At 36.3% G+C, this 27,464-nt stretch overlaps 1 protein-coding gene across 2 annotated transcripts in view; it reads left to right on the forward strand.

The window, feature by feature from the left end:
- Window positions 1-27,464, forward strand: part of cacna1fb (calcium channel, voltage-dependent, L type, alpha 1F subunit) — a 66,768-nt gene that overhangs the window by 1,509 nt on the left and 37,795 nt on the right. For both annotated transcript variants that reach the window (XM_015600898.3, XM_049485967.1), the window contains exons 2-8: window positions 6,632-6,932; window positions 8,355-8,460; window positions 20,249-20,388; window positions 23,295-23,440; window positions 24,552-24,704; window positions 25,006-25,202; window positions 26,219-26,322. In XM_015600898.3, coding sequence (XP_015456384.2) covers window positions 6,632-6,932; window positions 8,355-8,460; window positions 20,249-20,388; window positions 23,295-23,440; window positions 24,552-24,704; window positions 25,006-25,202; window positions 26,219-26,322 — 1,147 coding nt within the window. The remainder of the gene's footprint in view (window positions 1-6,631; window positions 6,933-8,354; window positions 8,461-20,248; window positions 20,389-23,294; window positions 23,441-24,551; window positions 24,705-25,005; window positions 25,203-26,218; window positions 26,323-27,464) is intronic.

The raw sequence follows: 27,464 nt of genomic DNA on the forward strand, positions 1-27,464 counted from the left end.
ATCATTTAGTGAAACTCATAATTCTTATTTTACACATAATTAGTGAACATTTTAGTACCGGAAGCTAGTTCTAATATCACATCTGCATATTAATAAAGTACTCAATTACTAGTGAAACTCTAAATGCATTTTATTAGCTAACCAAAAAAATAGAGCGGGTTGATATGATATTATTTTATCATATTATTATATTTTTTGTTTTCTGTTTATTATTTGCACAAAAAAGCCAACATGAGTCAGAAACAGACAAACAAACAAAAAAATAAATTATGCAGGAACAGTAAAAAAGCCTTAAAGAGGTTTGTACAAAGTACTTAAGAGAAACAAACAAGAAAACGTGTATAGATTACCATTTAAAAGTTTGAACGCAGTTTAAATTTAGTGTTTTTTCATTGTGTCGTCTAAACTGCACAAAAAAAATTGGATGATACAATGAATATGGAAAATGGAATTGTTTAGTAAACAAAAAGTGTTTTTAAAAACCCAAAAACAACAACAAAAAAATCCAAACAAACCAGAATATGTTTTACATTTTTGCATTCTCAAAGTAGCACCTTTCGCTTAATAGACAGCTTTGGACTTTTTAGCATTTTCACAGTCAGATTTATAATGTAGAATCATCTGGAATAGCTTTCATTTAACAGCTGTGCTGAACTTGTCAAGAGTTAAGTATTTGAAATTCTTAGTGTGTTTGAGAGCAAGAGGGGAGAAGAGTAATGTTCTAATTCATATTATGGCAAGAATTACTCAACTAAGCAAAGAAAACAGCACCCCAAATAAAAGCCCATCTAAATGCTTAACAGGTTGTTTTGATTTAAGTTTAGTACACTATTCATTATGTGTTTTTTATGAGTTCAGTATTCATTTACAGTGTAAGATAAGAGTGAGAGTAGATGAGTTTAAAGTTGTTTTTTTTTTGAGGTTAGTACAGCTTTTAATGATGTTAGTACAGCTTTTGATGTGGTAAGTAGTTCCAAATTGAAGGTTCTCGATGATAATTGTCCAGTTGACGACATAAAGAAGAGAAAAGTAACTATAGATATCTGTAACTGAACTGTATAAGTAGTAAAAATTTAATTATAGATAAGAAAGAGTGAGATTCCATGTAAATGTCTAGTCAAATTGACTTTAAGGATAATGTCGCCCTGGTAATATTAATTTTCAGAATGCCCTTATAGGTCTGTAGGTCTGATATTACTACTGTTAAAACTGTCATAGCTAATATATGAAACTGCAGTTTCTACTAGTAAAGACAGCATTACAGACAATTTGAATTAGAGAGGATACTGGTAAACACTTGAGTAATATATATATATATATCTCGGAGAGTTAACACACTTGTTTGCAGGCATATGTATTTTTCCATCTAAGATAAGGGTTTTGAACTGAAATGATGAGTCTTGAGGTAATTTCCAGGTAAACAGCTTCATTTCAGTGCCAACTGAGAGAACTCTGCTAATTATAGGAGCAAAGAAATGTTCACCACAGTAATTATAATGAGAAATGAAGGTTATTCGCCGCAAGCACTTCCGGAAATGATGGAGCCTTTTCCCTCTCAAGTCACGTCCTATGGGCCAGATGTTCTGTCAGCCCTGACAGATTCCACATTGTGTGCATCTATATATTTAATTTTTTTAGCTTGCAACTTAATATCGATGTTTAGAATAGCCCTGTCTGTATGTTATCTCCGTAGAACAGTTTTAAAATCCGTCCCAAAACTGAGATTCACAAAGACTGTAAAATGCTCTGATAACTAACTACACTGCTATCAGCTGGAAGGCGAGCCAAAGTCAGTTTTTTCACAGCATTGATATTAATGTTATCAGTGAGTGACCTTTATATGATAGATTTAATCTACAGCATATTAAAGATTTGGGTATGATAAAGATACTACAAATATTTAAGGCATTATTAATTTATTCTTTTTTAATTACACTTTTATATGTGAAGGTGCTACAGGTGCTTTTTTGTGCAAAGAAGTGTGAAGGTTTAAGGAAAGGAGACTCTTTTAAAAAAAAAAAATTGTGAAACCAGACACGACACCACTTATCACTTAAAAGAACACTTTGTAGCAGTGCGGTTTAATAGTGCTGTTAAAATACTGAAAAACATGCCTAGACATTTATAGAGTTTATATAATTAGTACAGAAACCAAAGAAACACATTTCATTTTATTATTTAAATATTTGTCATACAAAACATATATCCAAATTCAGCGAGGTAGTCTTTAAGTATGCATTTCATATGTTCATAATATCTAAATATTTATTACACTCTGACTCACCTATTACAGAAGATAATTATTTTATTCTTAATACATTTAAATAGGGTCTGCATTATATTCTGTATTATATTCTGTATATGTTTTTTTCAGGCAATAGCTTTGCACTATGGGCTTTACACTTCTTTAGAAACAGACGAAATTAATAAAATACTTTCAGGAATGGCAATCTGTCAGACATATGCATTAATGGTCTTTAAATCCGAGTTTCTTTGTGTCTTACAAATCACAGAATAGTTACACTAAGTGACATCAAGGTGCTTTAGTATGAAAGACACTAAATAACAAGCTTAAAGGCAATATAGGCCATATTAGGTGGATAGACACAGACTACTGACGTGTTTCTTCTTTATTGACAGCTCGTTATACACCTATTAGCATGATTAGCAATCTCATGTCATTGAGATGATGGCGTCTCTCATCTCACCGGCAGTGCTTCTGCTAGCAGGAGGATTTGTGATAATCAGCCATTATGTTGTCTTCATCAAAACCCAGCTGCCAAAACAGACGAGCCCACAGGCTTCTTCCCATATGTAAAATACACCTCTGAAAATGTTCAGCATTACTTCTGAATGTTTATGTCTTGAGACACATCTCAAGAAACATCAGTTCTGATGTTTACCAGGCTGTACTTTTTCAGTGGTTGAGGCTGATGCTGAAAAGGAATATCAGTGTCAATCAGTTCATTTTGTACTGATTGTTGACTTATGGTTGAGGTTAATGGTTTGGCAACAACACTACTAACAGAGTTGGCTTTGACCAATGTCTTTCAAACCTGGTCTTGGAGTTCTGCTGCCCTGACTACATTTGATGGTGGTGAAACATTTGAAACGTGATTACCATCAGACAACCAAAGAATCTCACATCCCACAAACATCAGTTGAAAATATTTTGCTTTGGGTCCTTTATTGTGTTTGAATCTTAAAGCTCACCTTCCGTCGTTTTTTCTTTCATTTTAAAATGTCTAGTTGTGGTCTCTAGTATGAATGAATGACATGTGAGCCGTTTTTGTAAAAAAAAAGTGCTCAGGTGTCTCTGTATAGCTCTTTTTTAATGGACTGTTTTAGGGGTGTGTCCAAAATGACCGGATTCCAGCTTTGCTCATGAATATTCATACATGCAAACAGCATGCAAATATCTCTCCTCTGATTGGCTAGGAGCACTGCGACGCCCCTCCACCGCTCTGCCGCTCACTGCCTCCCACCTCCTAACTGATGAGCGGTGATGTTGCGTCGCTTCAGCTCCGCCTCTGGGAGTTTCTCGAGCCAAGGTGGGCTGGTCTGTGAGTTTCTGCCTACGTAGGCAGAAAGATAATTCAAAATTCACCCGTTTTTCGGAGGGGGGGAGGGGGGATTTCTTTGCTTAGCTCCTGCAGACAATGGGGGCTGCAAAACAGTTTAATGTGCAGGTGTACACATTCAACTCGGAGAGACCTACTGTATTCCACAAAAAACAAGAAAAATCGGATTTTCGCGGAAGGTGACCTTTAAAAATATTGTTGTCTTGTGGGCATAAGGACATTTTTCACTCACATCATTATCCACAGTAACAGAAGTTTCGTTTAAGGGTGTCCAAACCTTTTGAATGCCACTGCAAATTTAGATTTTGAGGTGTATTCATTGAGATCATAAAGCCTAGAATTTCCCAGTTTAAACAAAAGAAGCAGACTTTAGATATCAAACATGGATATGCTGGTCTTGTGCTTCTGCACAGTAAATTCGGCAGTGTTAAATCAACAGTGTTAGTGTTAAATTTCACACCTTCAGTGTTAATTTAACACTAACAGTGTTGATTTAACACTGGTGAATTTACTCTGTGGGGTCAGTAAGAAATTCTGTTTAATTTCAACAGACTATTCTTTTATCTGGGTATTATTCTGAAAATAAATGAATTTAAAGATTATTCTATTTCAAAACATTAAACAAACTTCTATTCTCATAACTATAGATGATTATAAATCTATATCAATTTCTATCTGTATCTATAGAAAAATATTTTACCAAATTAAATTATTCTAATGGCCTTTTAACTCCTGAAATTCCTGACCTGAAAGAGCTAAAGAGCTTTTCAACATACTGTCATCATCACCTACATGGGCTGCATTTCCCTACTAGATGTCTTTTCAAGTGTTGTGCTGAATTTTGCATCACATAGCCAACTTAGTCTAACAGATTACCTTCAGATTTGTCAGTATTTCTGCTTATAAATTAGGGTTAATCTACATTTACCGTAGATTTACCATAGAAACAAGAATTGGCTACATAACACACAAACATATGAAGAGGAGTAAGATTTTAACACAACACCGGTTCTTTTTCTTCTCCTTTTTGTTTAATGGGTGATAATATATATATTCTTATACTGCAAATAAATTAGACACATTTTTGTTTGGACCATATGTTGGTCTTTTGGTCTGGACTGTGGTTTGCGGCACCTTTCACACCTGCTGTTTTCGTTCATGCCAAACAAGGTAGGTGTGAAAACACCCTAAGGCAGACTGGTATGTAACCTCTCTGATACATCACACCTTTTTCTTGTGAATTCGAATGTGCCCTGCTCTGTGATGTGCTCCTCTCCTCTTCTTCCACAGCTTTTTACAACAGGTGTTTCTAAGTACCAGCAACACAAAGACTCCAATAGATCACAACTTAATTTAATGGCTGTCAGATTAGCTTCTCAATTTCCATTTAAAACAGGCACGCTAATAGCTAACCTCCTGAACCTCCAACACGAGTTAAATTCTTCCCTCCTCCTCATTTAGGAGCTTATTGAAAGCCGCAGAGTATAATGCTATCTCTCCCCGCTACGATTTCCACTCATTTCGGCTCAGTCTTTATGGTAATAATGAAGTTATAATTAGTTATCAGTACAGTCAGTACAGTGCACTCTCTCACTCTCACTCCTTCTTTCTGTCTTTGTCTCATTTTCTTTGTACGTTTCCTAGGCTAGCTGTTAGCCAGCAGCTAGCCACATGAGTCCACAGGTAATAGAGCGCTTAAAAACCTCTGGCCCAGAATCCTTTTCATTTGCTCACATGCGCTCTGCTCGAGCTGGGAAGTAGGTCACAGCTGTCACAGTATGGCTCACCTCACCTACTGTAGGGCTCTCCTGCTTATCAGAAGCAGCGGTTGATTAGACCATCCTTTACAAAATGTGCTCCCCTGTCTAGTTTCACTTCCTCTTTGATTTGGCTCAGCTGGAAACAGCATAGTTTTGTTTATAGTAAACCATAGTAAACAAAAGCAGTCACTGTTGAATACATTGGTAATCATCTAATCCACTAATTATTTTGATGTACAACAATCAGAGCTTCATTTTAAAAAAGGCGAACATTAGTGAACAGTAACAAACTGTACATTGTCTTTAGAAAGCCTTAATATATTAAATATAACAAATAAAATTCAGTATAGAATGGTTCAGCAGACTAAGGTGCAGTCACTATGAGTGAAGACTGCTGGTTCGCATCCCGAATCATGCTGGCTGCCATCAGCGGCCGGAGTCCGAGAGAGAACAATTATTCTTACTCTCCCCTGACGTGACCTTGCTCCCCTGATATATCTCTCATTGGCTACCCACTGATGTTGCCCAGTGATGTTGCATCAGCAGCAGTTTAAAAAGAGGCATGGCTGACTTCACATCACAGGGTTGGAGGAGGTGTGTGCTAGTGTGTGTGATAGAGAGAGTTTATATGAAAGGGGACTGGGTAATGTCACCATATTTTGTTTAAATTGCATAAATATAATTGCTTAAAAACATATATACATATATTCTCTGACATATATTCCCTAAAAGTCATCGAATACAAACTAGTATCATGTTCCATGACTTTTGCCATGTCCCACGGAAGCTAATGAGCGCTGCACAGACTTTTATTTTCAGTATGTGTGGAGGACCTCTTACATTGAATGTGGATGTAATTTCTGTCAGAATTCACACAGACAGTTCTAGCCAGACACCACCGGTCACAATCATTACCACCCACAGCTCTGTCTACTGTGGTTGGTAATGCCCCCATTATGATGTATTCCTTGTACACACATGACGCTATGGATTAAGTAATGTTAAATGCCAGCACTACTTCCAAAATGGAATGTCCCATCCATCTGGCACCCACTATCAGACCTCGCTTGAACTCTAGTAATTTACATTGCATTTCAGTTAGCATGTAGGCCAGTGTTTAACCTCACTTACATGATAAGTAATCTGAAATTGAAATAATGTGACATAATAAGGCATGAAATTTTGATACAGTCTCAGATAACAGGATTTCTTAATATATTTCAAGTAAAAAAATTGTGTAATAGGTGAATAATGTGATTGGCTAAACAGATTCCTCTCTGCTCTCTCTAGGCAATGGGTACTCCAAAGAGGAGGAGGAGGGTGGCGGAGAGGGGGATGAAGAAGAGGAGGAGGAGGGAGGAGGAGGAGAAGGGGATGAGGGAGATTGGGATGATGAGACGCAGCCGCGGATGAACCGCACAGACACGCTTAACTCCACCACCAGCTCCACGGCAACGCAGAAGAAGAAGAGCCAGCACGCCAAGAAGCAGGTGCAGGGCTCCAACCAGGTGCAGCGCGCCCCACGAGCCCTCTACTGCCTTAAACTGAACAACCCCATCCGCCGAGCCGCACTGTCCATCGTAGAGTGGAAGTATCCTTCATCCTCCACTGCTGCCTAACTTAAACTAGAGTGTGATTGATTCAGTTTGATTACAGTTCTCTAGAAAACAACAAGATAAAAATTAAGTAAGAGTAAAAATAAGTAAGACAGAGAAAGAAGAGAAAAGAGAAAGGTGAATCAAAGCAGCTAATGTTTTACAACTAAAAAGAAAACCATATTTTAAAATCAACACGTGACAACACATCCAGGTACTTTTTAACATGTCACACAGCGTTTAGACAGTCCTACATTAAATAAAAGTCACATCAGATTAAATGTAAAATAAATGTAAATGAAATTTTCACAGAGAAAGATAGCCAGTCTTTTGTTAAACAAATGCTAAGGCTTAGATTCCTCAGCTAATGCCACCATCCTAGCCCTGTACAGCTCATATCTTTCAGCTGGAAAACAAACAACGCCATTAAGTATAAAAAAATGTGATGCTGAATGATTTATTTAATTTAATTTAAAGAGTGCAGTATATAAATAAACTTAAATATCTGAACTAGGGTCTAGCTTCCACTATGATCAGGAGATCGCCAGTTTGAATCCTGTTCATGCAGCTTGCAATCAGCTACTGGAGACCTGAGAGACCCCCTTTGGCCTTACTCTCTCTGGGTGGGTAGATATTGCTCTCTCTGTCTCCACATCACCCCAAAGAGTGATGTGGATCAGCACAAGGCGTCTGTGAGCTGATGTATTGAAACCGAGTCGCTGCGCTTTCCTCCGAGTGCCCTGTGATGCTACTCGGCAATGCTGCATCAGCAGTAGTTTGAGAAGAGGCGGTGGCTGAATTCACAGGTATCAGAGGAGGCATGTGCTAGTCTTTACCCTTCTGGTGTTGGGGAATCACTAGTGATAGAGGGAGTTCTAATAAGTGGGTTGGATTTTTGGTCATATAAATTGGAGAGAAAATGAGATAAAAATTTGGAAAAAAAGAAAACAAATTCCCATTGCTCATTACTCAGAGCTTATTTAACAGATTTGACCTAAGTTAGTGTTCTTCTCCATGTGTGTTTAGCTGTCCAGTGATGCTGTTAGCAGCAGTTTGAAAAGATGCAGTTACCTGGCTTTGTGTGACTTGAAGGAAACACATGCTAGCCTTCAACTTTCCAGCAGTTATAGTGCTGTGTGATGGGCAAATCTAAAATCTCTTACATTTTAAAGCATTATTGTAATACTTAAGAATCTTAATAAGGATTAATAGCTTACATGCTGTGATAAGTTTTAACTATACATGTCCCAAAAGGTCAGTTCTCAGCAACCATTTGCCTACTGTAATAGAATCTGTCTGCTATGTCAGCACTCTAGGACTAACATAACATAAAATCTCAGCAAATATCAGAACATAAATAATAAAAAAAGGAATCTCAAAAACTGAATTATTTACTCCTCCTTGACTCTTTCCTTCAGACCTTTTGATATATTTATTCTTCTGGCTATCTTTGCTAACTGTGTGGCTCTGGGAGTGTCCAAGCCTTTTCCTGAGGATGACTCCAACGCTACTAACCATGACCTGGTAAGTAGTAATGGCACTGGGGCCTTGAGTGAGGCTACTGAGTTTAGCAGTTCAAGGCTGAGAGAAGCTATTCATCTACTCAGGCATATACTGTATGATGCACATGGATTAATACACAGTGAAACATTTGCTGGTGTTTGCTGTATTATTTTGCTTGTTTATTTGAAGCACTTGTGGTAATTTGCATTGGAAATATTGTGAGAGAGGAATAGAGTAAATGATTTTTAGCAATTTTCTAAATAACGTGAATAATGACTGCTTATGCATGCATCTATAAATTTTTGGCCCTCTCAGACCCTTTTAAGGACAAGTGAGATCCTAATCAGGCTGCTAATGAGCACATTTCACGGTTCAAATAGGGTTATGCAACAGCTGAAGATTTTCCACACGCCTGAAACTGCTCCCTCCTAGCTAATGTATTCCCTTCTCGCCAGTCTCTTTGGCTTGTGTCACCTCTTCCAGTCCTTTAACTACTCCTCATTACTCTTACAATCATTGTAACAGTATTTTAGTAAGCGTTCATTACATCTCATTCACTTTAGCCATAGTTGCCTAACTGGCTGCATGATCTGCACCCACACCCACTATGAAATGTTAGAAATAAACTCACAATGCAGTAATTAAAGTTTATATTCTTTATTTTGTTACACTATTGTTATTATTATTTTAAACAAAATCAGGGTCTTGTTAAGTTACTTTTATGAAATATGGTTAATAGTGTGGTTAATTACCTGAAGCTGCTGGCTCATATCTGCACATTTTTATGTGTTGCACTGCTGCACTACGATTGGCTGATAAGATATTTGCAAAAAGTTGCTCAATGAATGAATCTTACGTGCAGTCAGATGTGTTACATCTTATGTGCAATGTAGGCACAAAAGACATAACCTGCCATAATACGCTAAATATAAATAACTAAGATAACCTAAAGAGAGATATGATACATTTGGCAGTAGGATTTGAGTTAGATTTAAAAAAAAGGAAAGAAAAAAGAACGAGATATTATATTGACACTGACAGACAAAATCATGTCATCTCAAAAATTACAACGTTACAACGTTTCTTGACTCTTAATAGAATTTAATGCAAAATGATTTAAAAATATTTATATTGCTGTATCCATTAAGAACAAAGAATTGTCAGACAGTGCCATTATGTTCACTAGTGTTATTTAAAAAAAAAAAGCAGCACATTCACATTCAGCACACAACATTTGCTAAAACACTAAAAAAGAGAGACACTGATGTAACACATAATCCCATTCTCTACATTTAGGCTTTATAAGACAGTAACACCGGCTACGAGACCTCATGGGTCATGTGATCACTCCACTGACCTGTTAAGAGTTTTAAACGTTCTGTTAACAAAAAAGAAAGAGGAGGAATATTAGTGAAGACAGGATAATATATAGAGGTAGAAAACAGGTAGAGCATGAGAGAAAGAGGGCTTCCCTTTCCGAACTCAGCCGTTTCGTAATCACTTATGTTGGGAGAGCACAGAGTACAATACTCTGACCGAGTTCCTGCTGACCCATTTGGGATGTTTGTTTGAGATCTCAGGTGTTGCCGGGTTAGAATTGAGCTCTGGATGATTCGGCTTATTTGGCACGTTAGTGTGTGTCATTGTTTACACATGCCGATGTGTGTGAGGGACTTATGTAATAAAAGAGAACTCTTACATTAGCTTCTCTTCTCTATTACAGTAATGTAATGTACAGCTCAATACACACTTTTTCAAACAGTCACATATTTATTCCTGATTACAGCCAGGGCTGGGCAATGTTGTATTAAAAAAAAGAAAACCTACATATTCTTCAAATGTATGAGCGATTCTTGATTCCAATTCCGATTTATTTGTTCGTACAAAATAATCGTAAAAGCTTTTATATATAGATATGTGTTAAACCATCTACATAAAAATACATAAATGTATTTTTAAAGGAATAAAAGCACAATTAAACCAGTATATAAACTAACGTTTATGAAGATCTACTGGGATTTCCTCTGACAACAGTAATTCGATTAATCAGATTAATTTGATTAATCTTCCAGCCTTAGTTACAGCCTAACAAATGAGTCTAAACAATGTGTATTCTTCTGATGTGTGCCGAATACATGTTTAAATAGATAGATAGATAGAAACAATTGTGTCATTTAAATGTTATTATACACAGACAGACATGCCAAAAGTAATAGGATAGCAGTATGTAAATTCATCATAAAGTGTTACCTCAGGGAATGGCTTGGGAACTGCCACACCTGAATAAGTTGTTAGGTGTTATCTTTTGAGTAAGGTTGAACACTGGCCAGCATGGTCATGGCAAGGCAGGGTAAATTATTGAAGTTGGGGTGAGGTCTGGTAGTGGGTGTCAGATGAATAGTATTTAACATTTCTCAGTACGTAGTGTCACATATGTACAGGGTATATGATGTATGTTGCAGTGGGGGGTAAATGATTGTGTCCATAGGCATTTAAATAGAATTGTCCACAAAAATCACATCCACATTTAGCAGGACACAATACTAGATCCTGTACCCTGACATGTGGCTTGTTGTCACTATATATAGATTAATTAAATACCTCTAAACATGCACATACATAATCAGTACCCTCTATATAACAGCCTAATATAGTTCAATCTGATGGCAAGGCATTTACATGTTTAAGTGGCAATGATAATTTGCAATTGAAATTTAAATTTATGTGACTTATATGATCTAAAAACAAGCAATCAATGCCACATTATTTCACGCAGTGTTGAAATTCAGATACAAATCAGAATTTACTATTTATTGCCAACAGATTTGTATCAGAAATATTACATAGTGTAATTTATTTTATGCCAATGTATCTGTTGGCACATGAGTGCTCTTTAACATGTGTTCAAATCCCCCTGCACGTGACTGCTGGTGAATCCTGCTGTTTAGACCACAGAGTTTATGTTATCCTACTTTCTCTGTGCGCGCACACACACACACTCACACACACACACACACACCCTTACTGTGGCAGAAGCCAAGGGGTTTTTCAGTGTGTCCAGTGAGTCGTGTGACTTGGTAGAATCAAAACAACACGATTTGGTCACAGGGTTGATCTGCTCTCTTATTTACTTGTATAAAAATCTTCCCTCATTATTTGAAAGAGCTGGTCACCACTCGTGTGTGTTTGCCGCTGTTGTTTGTGGAGATAAAGAAATGGCTTTTCTGCAGATGTTTTAGTCGAACGCTTTAATCCCGTTGTGAAGCCAAGACCACGGACATGCTCAGCCCCTCCATCACCTTTTCCTCATACAGATTATAATCTCTCTGAGTGCTTCAAATTTGATCCAATAAAAAAAGCGATTTTAATCATTTCCCCTCCCCATCATCATCATCATCATCCCCACGTTGCCATGGTGCTTCTGTGAGCTGTTACACTCAGGGTGCACCACGAGTTGTCATGGCTCCTGTTTTTGTAGTGCCATGTGTTACCTCAGTGGTCAGATGGGGGATGTGATATGCATAGTAATATATATATATTTGAGGGGAAAACGATTGAATCTAATGAATTCTAATAAGTCACATAGGTAATGTAATTCAAAAAAGGCACTTGTGATGTGCAGAGTACATCAGTTTAACATTGTTATAGCAATGTGCACATGCAAAATAGACACATTGACACACTATGTGCAATGTCATGTAAAGTAACAATTGTTTCGTATTTGTATTTTTTGCAAAAGTAAATTCACACTGTTCTCATTTTCTGTTATAAGTGTCTAAATCTGCCCAGTATCATTTATGAATGTAGTTAAGATGTAGTTTCCTTTTTTTCCCAAAATCATGCAGCCCTAATAGTGTGGATTGATCTGTATATCCTACTTTAACTGCTCATCTAAATTGAAAAGATGCAATTAAACATAACTAGTTTTATAGTTTGGTAGAGCTCAAAGAAATGTATACATTTCTATTTATGCAACAACAAAAAAAAAATTGGTATTGTATTTTGTTTTGTATTTATTTGCTTTAAAAAATTTAATTGCTTGTGTTAATGTTAATACACTGGCTGGGCAAAAAATGTTGCAACCAAAAAAAAGGTCAGACTCTAATATTTTGTTGGACCACCTTTAGCTTTCGCTGTGGCATTCGATAAGCTCACAAGATATATTTAAATCCAGTGTTGATAAGTATATTTACTATGCTGAATTCTGTTATCAAGATACTCAACATGCTTTGTTTTGGTGTATTATGGATACTATCAGTGTTTAAAAAACACTTATCAACTGCACCTTCCACAACAAGGTCTAGATTAGTCCTGTTGAATTGGATGGATAAAAGGTGTAAGACGATATTTAGCCAGCAGTTGTCCATGTGAATGCATGTTAAAATATTATTATAAATAGTATTATAAATAAAGTGTCTTTACAAATTCTAATACAATATTTTTACTGTATTACCCACCCCTACTAACACCAAGAGCTGTTTTAACAAGTTGGACTTCCCCATAATCTACTGATCAAGACAATCTGTTCATTTTCTTTTATTTTTCTTTCATCCGAGCCTTTCAGAAAGAGATCCTATTGCTCTGACAGAATTTCTTTTCTTTGAGAACTTTCTATGTAAACTGGCCATTTTTCAGCATCTCTCTGTGAAATTCCTCTGTTTTGGTCCAGCTTCTGGTGTCCTCTGTGTGTTTTCTACATTCTACATTCTACATTTTACTGGTTACACTAATGAATGCACTTTTAACAGTTGTGCACGATTTCTGTTTTATTTTTGGTTTGTGACGCAGCACAGTCCAAGAAAGGCCCAGGGCCACCAATGCTCAGCGAGGATTAAAATGAGTTTTGTTCTTTTTTTTTATACAATGACCATCTAGAATATGTTCAGACTCTGTGCATAACCCCTTATGAGACTTGAATGTATAGAACCATTTATTATTGCTGGTTAAAGCTTTTCTTTACCTAAAGTCTTGCCGGCAATACATTCATTACATTTAATGTGGCTTTCTTTAATTCCTTGACATCAGTGGCTAAAGTAAAAATGTGTATATATCTATAAGGGCATGACAAAAGGTTTCAGTTAATTTTGATCAATGGAATTGGGGCTTTTGTGTTGTGTGATGTTGTGTTTAATGTCAGTATATAAAGAAAGCCGGATGCTGGCTTTTGACTTGCATACACTGGGATTCAAAGCAAATTTGGAATATGAAATCTGGAATAGAATTGTATCTAGTTTAGTTATATGTGTTTTACATACACACTGATGTGCCAAATGTTATGGGACGGAAACAAGCATCATGTTCTATGACACTCCACTGACCTCCTTTGAATGGGGATGTGATTTCAGCTGGACTCACTTTTTTGTTTGCATGGAAAATCCTACTATCCTACTATGCTGTCCACTGTGGCTGGTAATGTCTTCTATGGTGTATTCATGGTTCACACGTGACACTGTCTCACACAATTTCTCATCTATTTGTTCATGTGTTTATCCTCACTCACAAGATCACACCTCAAAACTATTACAGGTGTGAAAGTTCCCAAACCTTCCACTGATTTTAGGATTTTAATGATCCATTTAATCCTGCTATCCCATGACTTTTGGCATGTCAGTGTAAAAGTACACTATGTTCTGTGTATATAGACATACATTCTTAGAAAAAATGGAACAATGGCGTTAGAAAATTGCAAATTTATGAAGGCAATTAAAGTAAAAGGCCACAAAATTAAGGGGTTAAATAAACTGAGTTGGTTTTATAAAAGCACACGTTATATGGACTACATTTTACCCTTATTCTTTCTCTTTACAAGACTAGTCTTTTTAATAGACCAACTCTAAAGAGAGCAACTCCGGAGGCTGTTGTGTGCTAAAGGCCGGTGCCTCGGGGCTTGTGTGATAAAGACCAAGAACGAGCAGCCTAATAAAGTTGCTGTTGATCAGGACCCTGGACAGTGCCACCTCAGGCCTAGCCTCGCTCCAGTCCCCTCTGAGCTGCTGGATCTTTTTATAGGAGTGCTGCAATTTGCATGCAAATGAAACAAGAGGGAAACTGCAATGAGCAGAGAGACCCAAAAGTTCCAGTGGTCCAAACTGAAGCAGCAGCATTGCTACATAGTTGCTGCTGGGTGCAAAGTAGCAAGTGGGATATTCAGTACAGTAGTAATGCGAGCATGTTCTATTGCCAGCTGAAAAAGAATGTATTGTTTGTGTTTTAGGAATATGATTTAAGAATAATAAGATACCTTTATGAAGGGTTTATAAATGGCTCATCAATAATCAGTTATAACACATACATAGAAAGGGCAACAATGACCTGTTGTTTGCCAAATAGTCAACCCACAGCCATCTATATTGTTGCCCTTTCTACGTATGTGTTATAACTGATTATTCATAATTTTTAAAGCATTTACAACCTAATTAGTAACATTTAATAAACTAAGTGTAAACCATTTATAAACCCTTTATAAAGGTAGTCTTATTTTAAAGTGGTACCAATAATAATAATGATAATGACACTGTAGTGTTGCACACTTTAAGAGGTGTTTGAAGGAAGAGTGGGACAAAATAACACATGAAACATTTCATTGCTTGGTGTCCTCAGAGCCAAAATGTCTTTTAAGTAAAGTAAAGGGAACATTAAAACATTTTTCTTTTGCATTTTCCAACCTGCCCCCAACTTTTTTTATTTGGGTTTTGAGGGATGGCGGGTCGAGCCGAGCTATACTGGAAGCTCTAAGAGCTCTTGGTACAGAGCTGGCTTGGACCATTGCCATCAAGTAGGAAGGAGATGAAAGCAGAATATGGACAGACATGAATCTATGTAAATTTAGTTGTATGCTTAATGTTTAATTGTGTTTTTGATCATGTTTAATCACAGTAGCATGTTTTGCACAGAAAACCTTTTAAAATTAAGCCAAACTCTATCCAAGTCCAAGCTTAATAACATAATATGACCTGGCCTTAAGTTGTAGGACACTATGACACTATGGCAGAGCTCAGCTCAGTCTTGCTGAAGGACAGGGGTCAAAAGAAGGACGTTTGACCTGAAACCTTCCAGAACTTGGTCAATATCCTGTACAGGGCTTACTTAAGGCTGATGCCTTCCTTTCACTGGGATTTGCCCAGTAAAGAGACTTTATTCCCCTTATCCTTTGTGATCTTCACTCCCCAGACTCTACTAGACCATAGACAAGGTGCAGGGCAGCAGTATTGAGAAGGTAAAGAATGGTATTAGAGGTGTGTGAAAGGGAGGGGAAGAGATAGATTGAGATAGGGGGGTCAGGGGAGATTGTAACTGCCTGTTCGTTTGCCTGCTCTAAATGCTCTTGGTCTTGATAAGCAGCTTACTCTGTTTCCCCCTCTCTCATTTCCCTCCCCCCATCACTTTCACTCTCTCTCTCTCTTTCTCTCTCTCTCTATCTCTCCACCCCCTTGTCATGTACACTCCACCTCTGTTTGAATGCTTAAAGCCAGATCCCAGAGTCCAGGTGCAGAGGGGGAGGGATGTTGTGTTAATGAATGTGTGTGTGTGTCTGTGTGTGTGTCTACACGCATGCTGTCTGTCACTTCTTTCACTGAGGCAATTCGTCATCTCCTCCCCTATCCTTCCACACTGTAGTCACTGTTTTATATGTTGTCATGTTGGTACCGAAGTATTGTTCCATAAGTTAAAGTACAGTATGTCTGTATGTACACTAAAATAATCACTATGTAAAGGAGAAATACTGTTACTGGTAATGTTAGTAAAGTTAGTGATTTTAGACTATTTAACTTGGTACGTAATTCATCATTAAATGTAACTATCATTTTGGGATGATGCAACAGAAATAATTGTGAGAATAAATATTATTTTTAAGTCAAGACCATATTATGCCACTAATAAAATGATCATACTGTAAAATAGCATAGTAATCATCCTTTAAACAGCAGTGAACATTTAATTAATTAAACATTTTCAATCAGGGGAATTTGATTATAAAGAAAATGTTAAAATGTTTAAAAAAAGATTAAAAGTAAATAAATCATTAGTTAAATATATATTTTTTAAAACAGGATGGACATACAAGTCAGCAAAAATCACGTCCATATGTTGTATGATTTGTCAGTAATGTAATAAAAGGCATATACTTGGAAAAATAAATACCAGTGAAAATATCAGTAGTGGATCATCACTAGAGAGTTTTTTATAGGTTTATTTTTGGGTGACATATTGTCACAAACATAATTGCAATAACACATATATTACTTTCATTTTAAAACTATTGTGTGTAACTGACATATTGATAAATTAACAGCAGTTTAATTCAGCCGCACCCTTTAATGAGCATTGACCATTAAATAAATAACAATCCAAACTATGTTTTTGTTTTTGTGATTTTTTGTAGTCCTAACAATATAACCTGTTACAGCCCACTCTGTGTTTATAAAGGTTGTTGCATTGGTCACTGGCATGTGACTGGCTAAAATATTAGAGAAGAAAAACAATGTACAACATCAAGGCCAGCAAAAATATATATATGATGATATGAATATATTGTATGATAAGTCTATAACATAATTAGCAACAAACATTTTTAAAACTGCAAGACAAACGTGTGTTGTTGTATTATATGTTCACAACTGAATCAACTTTCCAGCTTAATATACACTCCAGTATCTACAGTATAATTAATTTTAAAAATAGTGTTTTGTCATATCACCAAGAGTATCATTATCACAAATATACCATGAAATGTCATGATATTATTTTAGGGCCATATCGCCCACCCCGAATTAAAATCAGCCACAATTCCCTTGATTCTCCAGTTAACAAATATATTTAGTTCAGTTTGCATTAATATTATCCTATAAGCTACAGTATTAATATATTTAAAGGGCTATAGTTCCTTCCTCATGTCCAGAGTTTTAGGGAGTTTTATCTCACGTGATGAATAAATAATTCTGTACTCAGGACCGATTCTGGGCTCATCTGTGGGATGAGAGGAATGTTTGTCAGAGCTGTGGATCAATTGTGATCTATCTATCTATCTATCTATCTATCTATCTATCCATCCATCCATCCATCCATCCATCCATCCATCCACCATGCCAGAATCACTACAATACAGAGAATGAGAATTACCTACCACCCAATTTATAATAGCTGCTCTGTGGTGGTCCTGTGGGGTCCTGACCATTGAAGAACAGGGTGAAAAGAGGATAATAAAGTACACAGACAAACAGATACAGGACAACAATCTGTAATTATAGAACTACAATGTACCCTGGAAAATGTTCAGTAAGTTTAGAGGGGTCAAAATAAACAAAAAGGGATCATACTATTCAACACATAATTTAAACACATTAAAATCTAACACACATTTATCTGTTTCTGAAACAGTGATGATATTAATGCTTTAGGGGTAGATATTTTTATAGAAACTGCAATACAGTAAAATACAAAGGCTCAAATACCAGAAAACTAATATTATACCATAACTTGAGAAAGCGTTTGTTAAAGTGTTATGTTAGTGTGTATGTCTGTGTATCTGTGTTCACATGCCAATATCTGCACTGTGCAGCCTTGTTTGGTGTGCCAATCTGGCCAGGCAGGAGAGAGACAGAGAGAGAGATAGAGCAGGAGGATGATGATGACAGATTGGTAATCCTTTGAAATGCTCACAAATTCCCTTTCCCTATTTTAATGTCCAGTGGGCCAGCTCAAGACCAGCCCCCTCTCTCTCTCTCTCTCACTCTCTCTCTCTTTCTCTCTCTCTTTTTTTTCTCTCAGCTGTTCTGTCACTGCTGAATAGTGGTGAATAGTGCACAGAGAGTGTAAACAGCATGTGAGATCAGCTCAGGCTGCACATGCTTAAGCACATACAATACACACGCTCCCGCATACAAACACACACACACACACACACACACACTCTCACAAACAGGCAGGTACATCAAAGCATAAATATTTAAACAACCATGTGTACAGCAGGCATGTACATGTAGTCGAGCATACACTTTTATGTTCAGTACATAAACAGATGTGTGCACATATAAAGGAAGATACATTTCAGTATATTCATAAGAAAAAAATGTGTTTTCCTGTGGTTTAGGAGTGAAAGATGCACAATTGCGTGGTTGTTTATCATGATGTCATAATGAAGCCTGATAATTAGGATCCTTACGGGTTTTTCAGCACTTGGTTTGGCTGCATTCTCTTTTCCAGAATAAGAGTCCAGTCAAGTCAAGTAGTTTTTATTGTCAATACTGCATATGTAGAGGACATACAAAAAAATGAAATTACATTACTTTCCTTTCCAAAAATTACAGCAAGTACAGAAAATAAGATATATAATATAAAAGAATGGGAGACACTTTATGTACAATACAACAAGGACACAAATAGACATGAGTGAGACAGAAGACAATAGTGCAATAATGATGGTGGGCCGATTAAGATGGAATGACAGTACAAGTATAAACAGAACCTGTATAAATAGAAGTGCAAATATGGTATAATAGCTAAGAAGTAGTTTTGTGTGAGTGATCAGTGTGGGTCCTTACCTCACTCTACCTCATTCTACTACACTGTGCCTCGTTCTACCTCCAGCCTTGTTCTGTCATGTGACCACAGTCTGCAGTGCAAAGAGCTACCTCTCTTGCTGCGCACAGAGTTTGCTGTTATTTACAATGTTCTCAGCTTTTTCAGTATGTGGATCATGAAAACTCATATTGCAATAGCAATAACAATCCAATTTATTGTACAACTGTACTGTGTTTCTTCAAACACTACTTAAAAAGCCACTAAACCCTAAACCATATTTTTTCCATTTATAGCTGAAATGTGTTCGTTTGCAGTAATGATACATACCAGTCCTGCTTAAATATTTTATTAACATTTCCTAACCGTAAAAAAACTTCCTCTCAGATTCAATTGTGCTATAGGTGTGGATGATGTTTCGGTGTGCTTTGGTATAAATTATTATAAGTTATTATAAATTTGGTATAAATTAAAGTATTACAATGTTTTGGTTTGCAATAGTGTACCATATTTTTCGCAATATAAGGTGCACCGGATTATAAGGCACACTATCAATACATATCTATTTTCAGGTCTATTTTTATACATAAAGTGCACCAGATTATAAAGCGCATTATGCGACACTAGTAAGGAACAGGGGTGTCGCCATGTTTTCCTAATTCAGCAGGTCTCACCGCTGTAAAGTTAGGTTAAGTAAACAAAACTATGATTCTTAAAAAAAATAATTTTCTTTTAAAATCAAACGAGCGCTGGATGTTAGTCTACACAAATTTCTCTCCTGAAAACTGTTTATTTGGGTGAGTAAAATGCTTTTATTTATTTACAGGAAGCTTAGTTTTCCAGATTTTCCCCAGTATACTCGCTAAAATTCATCCATAAGGCGCACTGACAATTTTTGGAAAAATAAAAGGATTTTTATTTTTAAAATACAGTTTAAATTTTCAAAAACACAGTATTGAATTTTAGAATTATTAGTTTATATGAAAAGATTCAGGGCAGATAATAGCTCATTGTTTGTTGTGTAAACCCCGCCCACTAGACAGCCATGTTGTACTGTATCGTTAGATCAACTGTTCTAAAAAGTAAACGTTTTTATTACTCCGATTTTATAAATATGATAGTGTACTTTTATACTGTGTCAGTCTACCTTAAATTGTATTTAAACAATCACAATATATCACATTTCTTACAGTGATATATGGGTTCAAAATGATATTTTGAACCCATACATTTGTTATTCAGTGTGTTCAGTGTTGTTGATTCTGGCCTCTTCTTTTCCTTGTGTCCACAGGAGCAAGTAGAGTATGTGTTTCTGATCATCTTCACCATAGAGACCTTCCTGAAGATTCTGGCCTACGGACTGGTCATGCACCCCAGCTCCTACATCCGCAACGGCTGGAACCTGCTGGATTTCGTCATCGTAATTGTGGGGTACTTTGTCTAAATGACCTTCCTCTCTCTGCATGTCTTTGTGCATTTAGGTGCTATTCGCCTGTATGTTAATTTTCCTTCTTATAATTTATTCTGTTCAGATGGTACGATACCCTGCAGTCACTTTTATGTGTAATCATGGTTATTCCCTCACCTCTGTTCTTTTTTTGTCCTGCCATTACCTTCCCCTGCTTATGTGCTCTTTCTCCTCCCCCTCGCCACATCTCCTCCATATCTCTCCCCTTTCACTCGCTCTTTCACTCCTGGATTATCTGGTCAATCCTCTCTCTCTCTCTCTCTCTCTCTCCCTCTCTCACTCACCCTTTCACTCTACTTCTTTTCCTCTTCTGTCCCTATTTGTCTCTTAATCTGACCTAGACAGACTTGGCTGTTCTGTCAGTTTTGCTACTATGTGTGGGTTTGGGTGTGTGTACTTTCGCGTGTGTGTGGGATTAGTGTTGGTATCAGTTATATATATTTTATAGCCAGTGCCTCATTAGTACTTTTGGTGGTTGTTTGTACTGTTCTAGATAAATGGGCAAGAGTATTCAAATAAATCATGCTAGTTGTGTGTCCTAATATAGGTACATTCTTATCATTTCTGTCAAAATAATGTGTCATCCATGGCATACACTCTTAATAATAAAGGTGCTTTAAATGGTTCTTTAAGCAATACCATAAAATAAACACTTTTGGTTCCAGAAAAGCACATATATCAGGACAGACCAATGTAAAATGAGTAAATACTTATATCTCGATATGTTAAAAAGAAATGGTGATATATTCGTTACAATACGATATGATAAAAAGCTTAACAAATTCTGTGATGGTGAAACGCTCGTCATGTAGAGATGCACAGTATGTATGTAGAGCAGCACTGGATTCATTCTGGATGTCGTGATGGTTAAACACTGAGTGAACTCAGTTTGAGAGAACTCAGGGTTTGATTTACTAATGGGGCAAACAGGCGAGCACTGAGAGTCAGTCAGGCTGCTTCCTCATGGCAACGCAGTGAGCTCTGCTTCCTCACTGCCATTCTCAGCTCATTAGTGCCTGAGCCCTGGGCTCTGTAAAGCTGCTTTCTATTGGAAACAATGCTACACAAGCCAAATTCAGCTGAACTGAACTTAGAAAGCTTCAGATTGTGATGAAGTATCACCACTATAACAAAATTTGTGTTTTTAGTTTATTAGTTTATTACCTTGTACATAAACTTAGTGGCTGATTTACCAAATACACATGGCATGTAGGTGCATTTATATTAGTGGTGGGCAATATGGAGAAAGTATTAACCCTGTCGGACCATAATTATGTGTTATATATATCTATATGAACATTAATTCCATTTAGCTAAAATAAGTAACTGTTTTTATGTCTATTGGATTGGAAGACTTTGCTTAACATTTTTATTTTAGATTTGATATTGACCTTTTTGTTCACAAGCCGTCCCTACAACATTAAAATATACTAAAATATAAAAAAAGTGTTCGAAATCACACACAATTAGAAAAATGAGCTCTTTTAATTTGCCTCTTTGGCTCTAGTGTTGGGATTTTTTCCAGTGCAGTGGGCAGGGCTGAGCTATTGTTTCATTGGCTTGTTTTTAGTCTATTCTGATTAACAACAGGTCTTAATTAGTGTTGTGTGCAACAAAACATTTGAAAAAAATAAGAAAATACATGTCCATTGTAATGGATGCAGGTTTCGAAATGGTTAAATCACATTACACCACATAAACAGATTCATACAGATGATAAAAACAGATATCCAAATATGATTAATAACTTAGCACAGTTATTTGTATGCTACCTTTATGCTATCTTCTGCACTCTTTTAATAGAATGCACATTTGGTCAGTCTAAATAAGAATTTGATGTCACATTTTATATAAATTATTTTATTTAATTATTTCATATATTTATTATATATTTTTCAGCAACACAGGGCCAGAGTTAAATAGACAGGGCAAACTATACACCCTGCACAGCCTATATTTGGGTAAATGTCCCTTATCAAATTTTGCCTTGATCATTTGTTGCTTGTGGTTGGATATTTAAGCACTGGACTTCCAAAAGCTTGTTAGCCTGCTTTAACCATTCCATGAACACTTTTGATTGTTTTTGGTCATTGTCCTAATTGAACATTCAATATTTCCCAAATTTAACTGTCAAGATGTTGGTTTGAGGTTATGCTGAAGAATTCTGAGGTATCCCAATTTCTTCATCATTCTTTCCAGGTTTTTTAATGTAGCAAAAAAGGTCATACACGGGTGATCCAAAACAGAGACATAAGGGCAAGGCAAAAGAGTAGTCAGGGTCGGTAACAAAGTAGCAAAATAACAAAGGAAACGTGGAGTAGAAATCTGGGAATGTAGGGTAAAAACGTGGCTACGTGGAACAGAAACAGAGGGGTATTTAAACAAGGGGACACAGGAAATGATAATAGGAACAGTCAGGTAAACTGAAAAGCCAAAGAGTGACGTGATCCAGCATGTCCGGAGGGTAGAGCACAGGTGCATTTTGGGAAAAAGAGTCTTTAGCATGAGAACTAGAATCTGTGGCAAGCGACAGGACTGACACTGTTAGCAGAACAGCCCCAGCTAATGTTGCAACCACCACCATGCTTAACAGTTAAATCTTTCTTGTGTTTTTTGTTTCTTGTGACAGTAAACAATAGAACCTATTCAAGCTTAAAGGTGTCTTTATAGTGTCAACTACAGCAGTTGGTCTTTTTTTTGTTATTTATCTGTGGTGGTCCTTTTCCATTGATGTAAAATATGTGTTTGTGGTAAAGTGGGATAATGCAGTAGCATATACAGTGTAGTCAGTGTATGCTATGTCTGTAGGTGTATATAGAAGGTAGTAGGTTATGAACTGTTTATATATGTGTTTTTGTGTGCATTGTAGGTTGTTCAGCGTGGTACTGGAGACGATGACCCATAAGCATGGCGGTGAAACACACCACATGCCAGGGAAACCTGGAGGCCTGGACGTGAAAGCCCTCAGAGCCTTTAGAGTGTTACGACCTCTTAGGCTCGTTTCAGGAGTGCCCAGTGAGTCTGTGCATGTCTTTCTGTTTGTCTTTTTTTTTTTGTAAATGTGAACTGCAGAGCATGAATTATTTTTATATTCTGTAAGTAGATCATAAATCATTAGACGTTAATGGCTTATATAAAAAAGAAATCTAGTTCAATCAGTGGCTTAATAGCATCTAATTCTTTATAAGAGGGCAATTCTTTGCCTCTTATCAGAGCACGGGAGGTAATTTTGGGCTATTAATGTGCAAAGTATGTGCTAAGTTAAAGGCCAATTGACCTTGACAGTAATTATGCAGTGGTTTGCCAACGGCACCAGTGTTTGGTGCCCTTGGGGTGCTTCTGTCTCATTCAGTTGCTGTACTGCAGTGTCATGACTAAGCTTGAATCATAGTAATTCCAGCCTCGGGATTTGTTTAATGTCTTCACATGAATTTGAGCCTGAGGTCTTATTGTTGTACAGTAAATCAGAAGATCAGGACGATTAGGGTAAAAAAAAACTTAAAATAATATGCAGCTCTGGAAAAAATGATTAAGAAACAACTTCAATTTCTGAATCAGTTTCTCTGATTTTGCTATTTTTAGGTATGTTTGAGTAAATTTTACTTTAAAATTAACTTTATTTTTGTTTTATTCTATAAACTACAGACATCATTTCTCTCAAATTTCAAATGAAAATATTTTCATTTAGAGCATTTATTTGCAGAAAATGAGAAATGGCTAAAATAACAAAAAAGATGCAAAGCTTTCAGACCTCAAATAATGCAAAGAAAACAAGTTCATATTTATTAAGTTTTAAGAATTCAGAAATCAATATTTGGTGGAATAACCCTGTTTTTTAATCACAGTTTTCATGCATATTGGCATGTTTTCCTCCACCCCTCTTACACACTGCTTTTGTATAACTTTATTCCACTTTATTCCAATATATTTAGTTATATTCCAGAGGTTTTCAATTTGGTAAAATAAAAGCAACTCATCATTATTAATTGGTCTCTTATTTTCCAGAGCTGTATATGTGATAACAGACAAATCATTTTGATGTGTTAAATTAGGTGATGTTCTTAAGCCATGATTTTTGGCACTATTCTAAACAGTGTGTTGAATTAATGTGTATCTGTTTGTGTAGGTTTGCAGATTGTGCTGAATTCCATCATGAAAGCGATGGTTCCTCTGTTGCATATCTCTCTGCTGGTCCTGTTTGTCATTATCATCTACGCTATAATCGGCCTGGAGCTGTTTATTGGCCGCATGCATAAAACATGCTACTATCTTGGCACAGGTTACTGCATGCACACTATTATTTACACACTCAAACACATATATACAGTTGTACATGTTTGCTAGTTAATTAACATTATTGATGAGGTCTGTTAGAGTTGGATATTATTATATAATGAAAATGCTGAATATTATTATAATTTTTAATATAAAATTAATATAATTAATATAATTAATTAATATAATTTATTATATTATAAAGTAGTAGTAGGGTTAGTTTGAGATATTCATGTAAAACATGGCTCACTCCTCTCTCTCTCTCTCTCTCTCTCTCTCTCTCTTTCTCTCCGTCTCTCTCTCAGATGACTATTCAGATGATGAACCAGTGCCTTGTGCGTTTGCTGGTCATGGACGTCAGTGCATAATTAATGGTTCAGAGTGCAGGGGCAGGTGGGACGGGCCGAACGGTGGCATCACCAACTTTGATAACTTCTTCTTTGCTATGCTGACGGTATTCCAGTGCATTACTATGGAGGGCTGGACCGATGTCTTGTACTGGGTAAATAGCTTTCATCTTTCTAAGATTGAAATATACTGTTCTTAGTTTAAAAACATATTTTTAAGGAATATCTTGACAATTAATATGCCAATCTTTCAGCAAGACTCATAACCATGTGTGTAGGGACTGGTGTATGTCAGAAATATATGATTTGGCCATTCACACACTTCTTTTGCTTGCATTTATTTTGCTTGTTTGTACAAATAATATTTAAAAACAGATAATGCATTTAATTTGCAAAATTTAGCTATGATTAACTATAGTAGGATGCAGTAGGAAATGCATGGACTTTGGAAATTCCCAGTGTAATTAAATTAAATTCTGCAGATAAAGTAAAATGACAATTATAGATAGTAGTAAAGAAAACTGCAGACATAACTCAGAGACTTGGCACAAACCTAGCTGCAAAATATATTATTAAAAAATAGATTAAAATGAAAAAAAAAAAATACAAATGCTATAATTCAGAGCCATTATTATTGCATAATGCTATCATGGTGCTGCAAGCACGTTTACTGGTAGATATAAAGTCCAAAAGAGTTAAGTTACAACAGAAACCATTGTAAATTCTAAGACACAAATAATGCAATATTTAAAAACAAATGATTTAAATGATTAAAGCGAAGAAAAACACTAAATAAAACACTCAATACTTCCGGGAGCTGCTGTGTCAGGTTCAGATAAATATTCTGAATAATTCAAGAGGAAATGCTGTGAACTTTAATGCTGTTTTCAGTCCAGCAGCTATTACTCCAGTAGGCTTACTGCTGTCAGCACAGCTAAATTGTTTATTACTGTGCCTAGCATTTAGCTAGTCACACTGTAATTTGTTCGTTTATTGAAGCAGCCACCTAACCCCCCCACCACCACCACCACCCAAGTTTCTAAATTACTCCTGCGCCCTTGCTCCTAACGCCACATTAATCTTGCTCTGTTGTACCTCTGATTGATTTCTTTTTCACCTGAGTCATTTTCTGTGTGTGTGTGTGTGTGTGTGTGTATCTTTCATTGTGCAGATGAATGATGCTATAGGTTTTGAGCTGCCTTGGGTGTACTTTGTGAGTCTGGTCATCTTCGGATCTTTCTTCGTGCTCAACCTTGTGTTGGGTGTGTTGAGTGGGTAGGTTTACCAACATATTTTTGCTAATTTACATTTTATATATACAGTACAGGCCAAAAGTTTGGACACACCTTCTCTTTTTTTTCAATGCATTTTCTTTATTTTCATGACCATTTACATTGTGGATTCTCACTGAAGGCATCAAAACTATGAATGAGCACACGTGGAGTTTTATGTACTTAACAAAAAAAGGTGAAATAAATGAAAACGTTTTATATTCTAGTTTCTTTAAAATAGCCACCCTTTGCTCTGATTCTTCTTTGCACACTCTTGGCATCATTCTCTCAATGAGCTTCAAGAGGTAGTCACCTGAAAAGGTTTTCCAACAGCCTTGAAGGAAGGAGTTCCCAGAGTTTTTTAGCACTTGTTGCCCCTTTGCCTTCACTCTGCGGTCCAGCTCACCCCAAACCATCTTGAAGATATTCTAATATTATTTAATTGAGATTGTACATCTATACATATAGAAGCTGGCAGAAGATAGGCTTGTGTTTTTGTCAAAAATCAGTGAAGAACTTCTGTCTTTTTTTTTTTTTTGCTTTTTGCACGTTTTCTTTATTGACATATTAAGAGGTTGTTTTTGCACATTGTTTAATATAAAAACTGCTCATAAGGATGATGAAGGAGCTTTTTACTCATTAAAAATTATATAAGGTTCATTAGTTTCATTAGTTTGCATATTTAAAAGATTTAAATTGTGCTGTTTGATGCTTTTTTGCTTTTTTCTACCAGTAAAAAAAAAGTATGTATTTGTTTAGTGAGAACTGTAATTTAAAATCACTCTTATATTACGTAGTTATCCTAATAATAATGAAGTCCATCAGTACAGCTAATGTTAGAATTGCTGTTTAGATAAAAAAAAGATTAACATTGTTTTAGAACTTTATGTATGTAGCTTTTTCTTTGCTGATGTTATTCACTAAGTGTTTGGCCATTGCTTGCGTCCATGAATGTAGGAGTTCCATGGCCCGATCATTGTTTTATCTTTGTCCAAATGCTCAAATATCTGAACTGCTGAGTCTGTCCCTTTCCAACCAGGTCATGCTCTAAGTGCCAAATTGAGGACAAGTCTGTGCCCATGTGTGTTTGCTCGACTGGCTGTCTAACAAGCCATGTGTGTGTGTGCTGTTGTGCATTCTCGGTTA

The sequence above is a fragment of the Astyanax mexicanus genome, chromosome 12 (genome assembly GCF_023375975.1).
Source record: "Astyanax mexicanus isolate ESR-SI-001 chromosome 12, AstMex3_surface, whole genome shotgun sequence".
NCBI lineage: Eukaryota > Metazoa > Chordata > Actinopteri > Characiformes > Acestrorhamphidae > Astyanax > Astyanax mexicanus.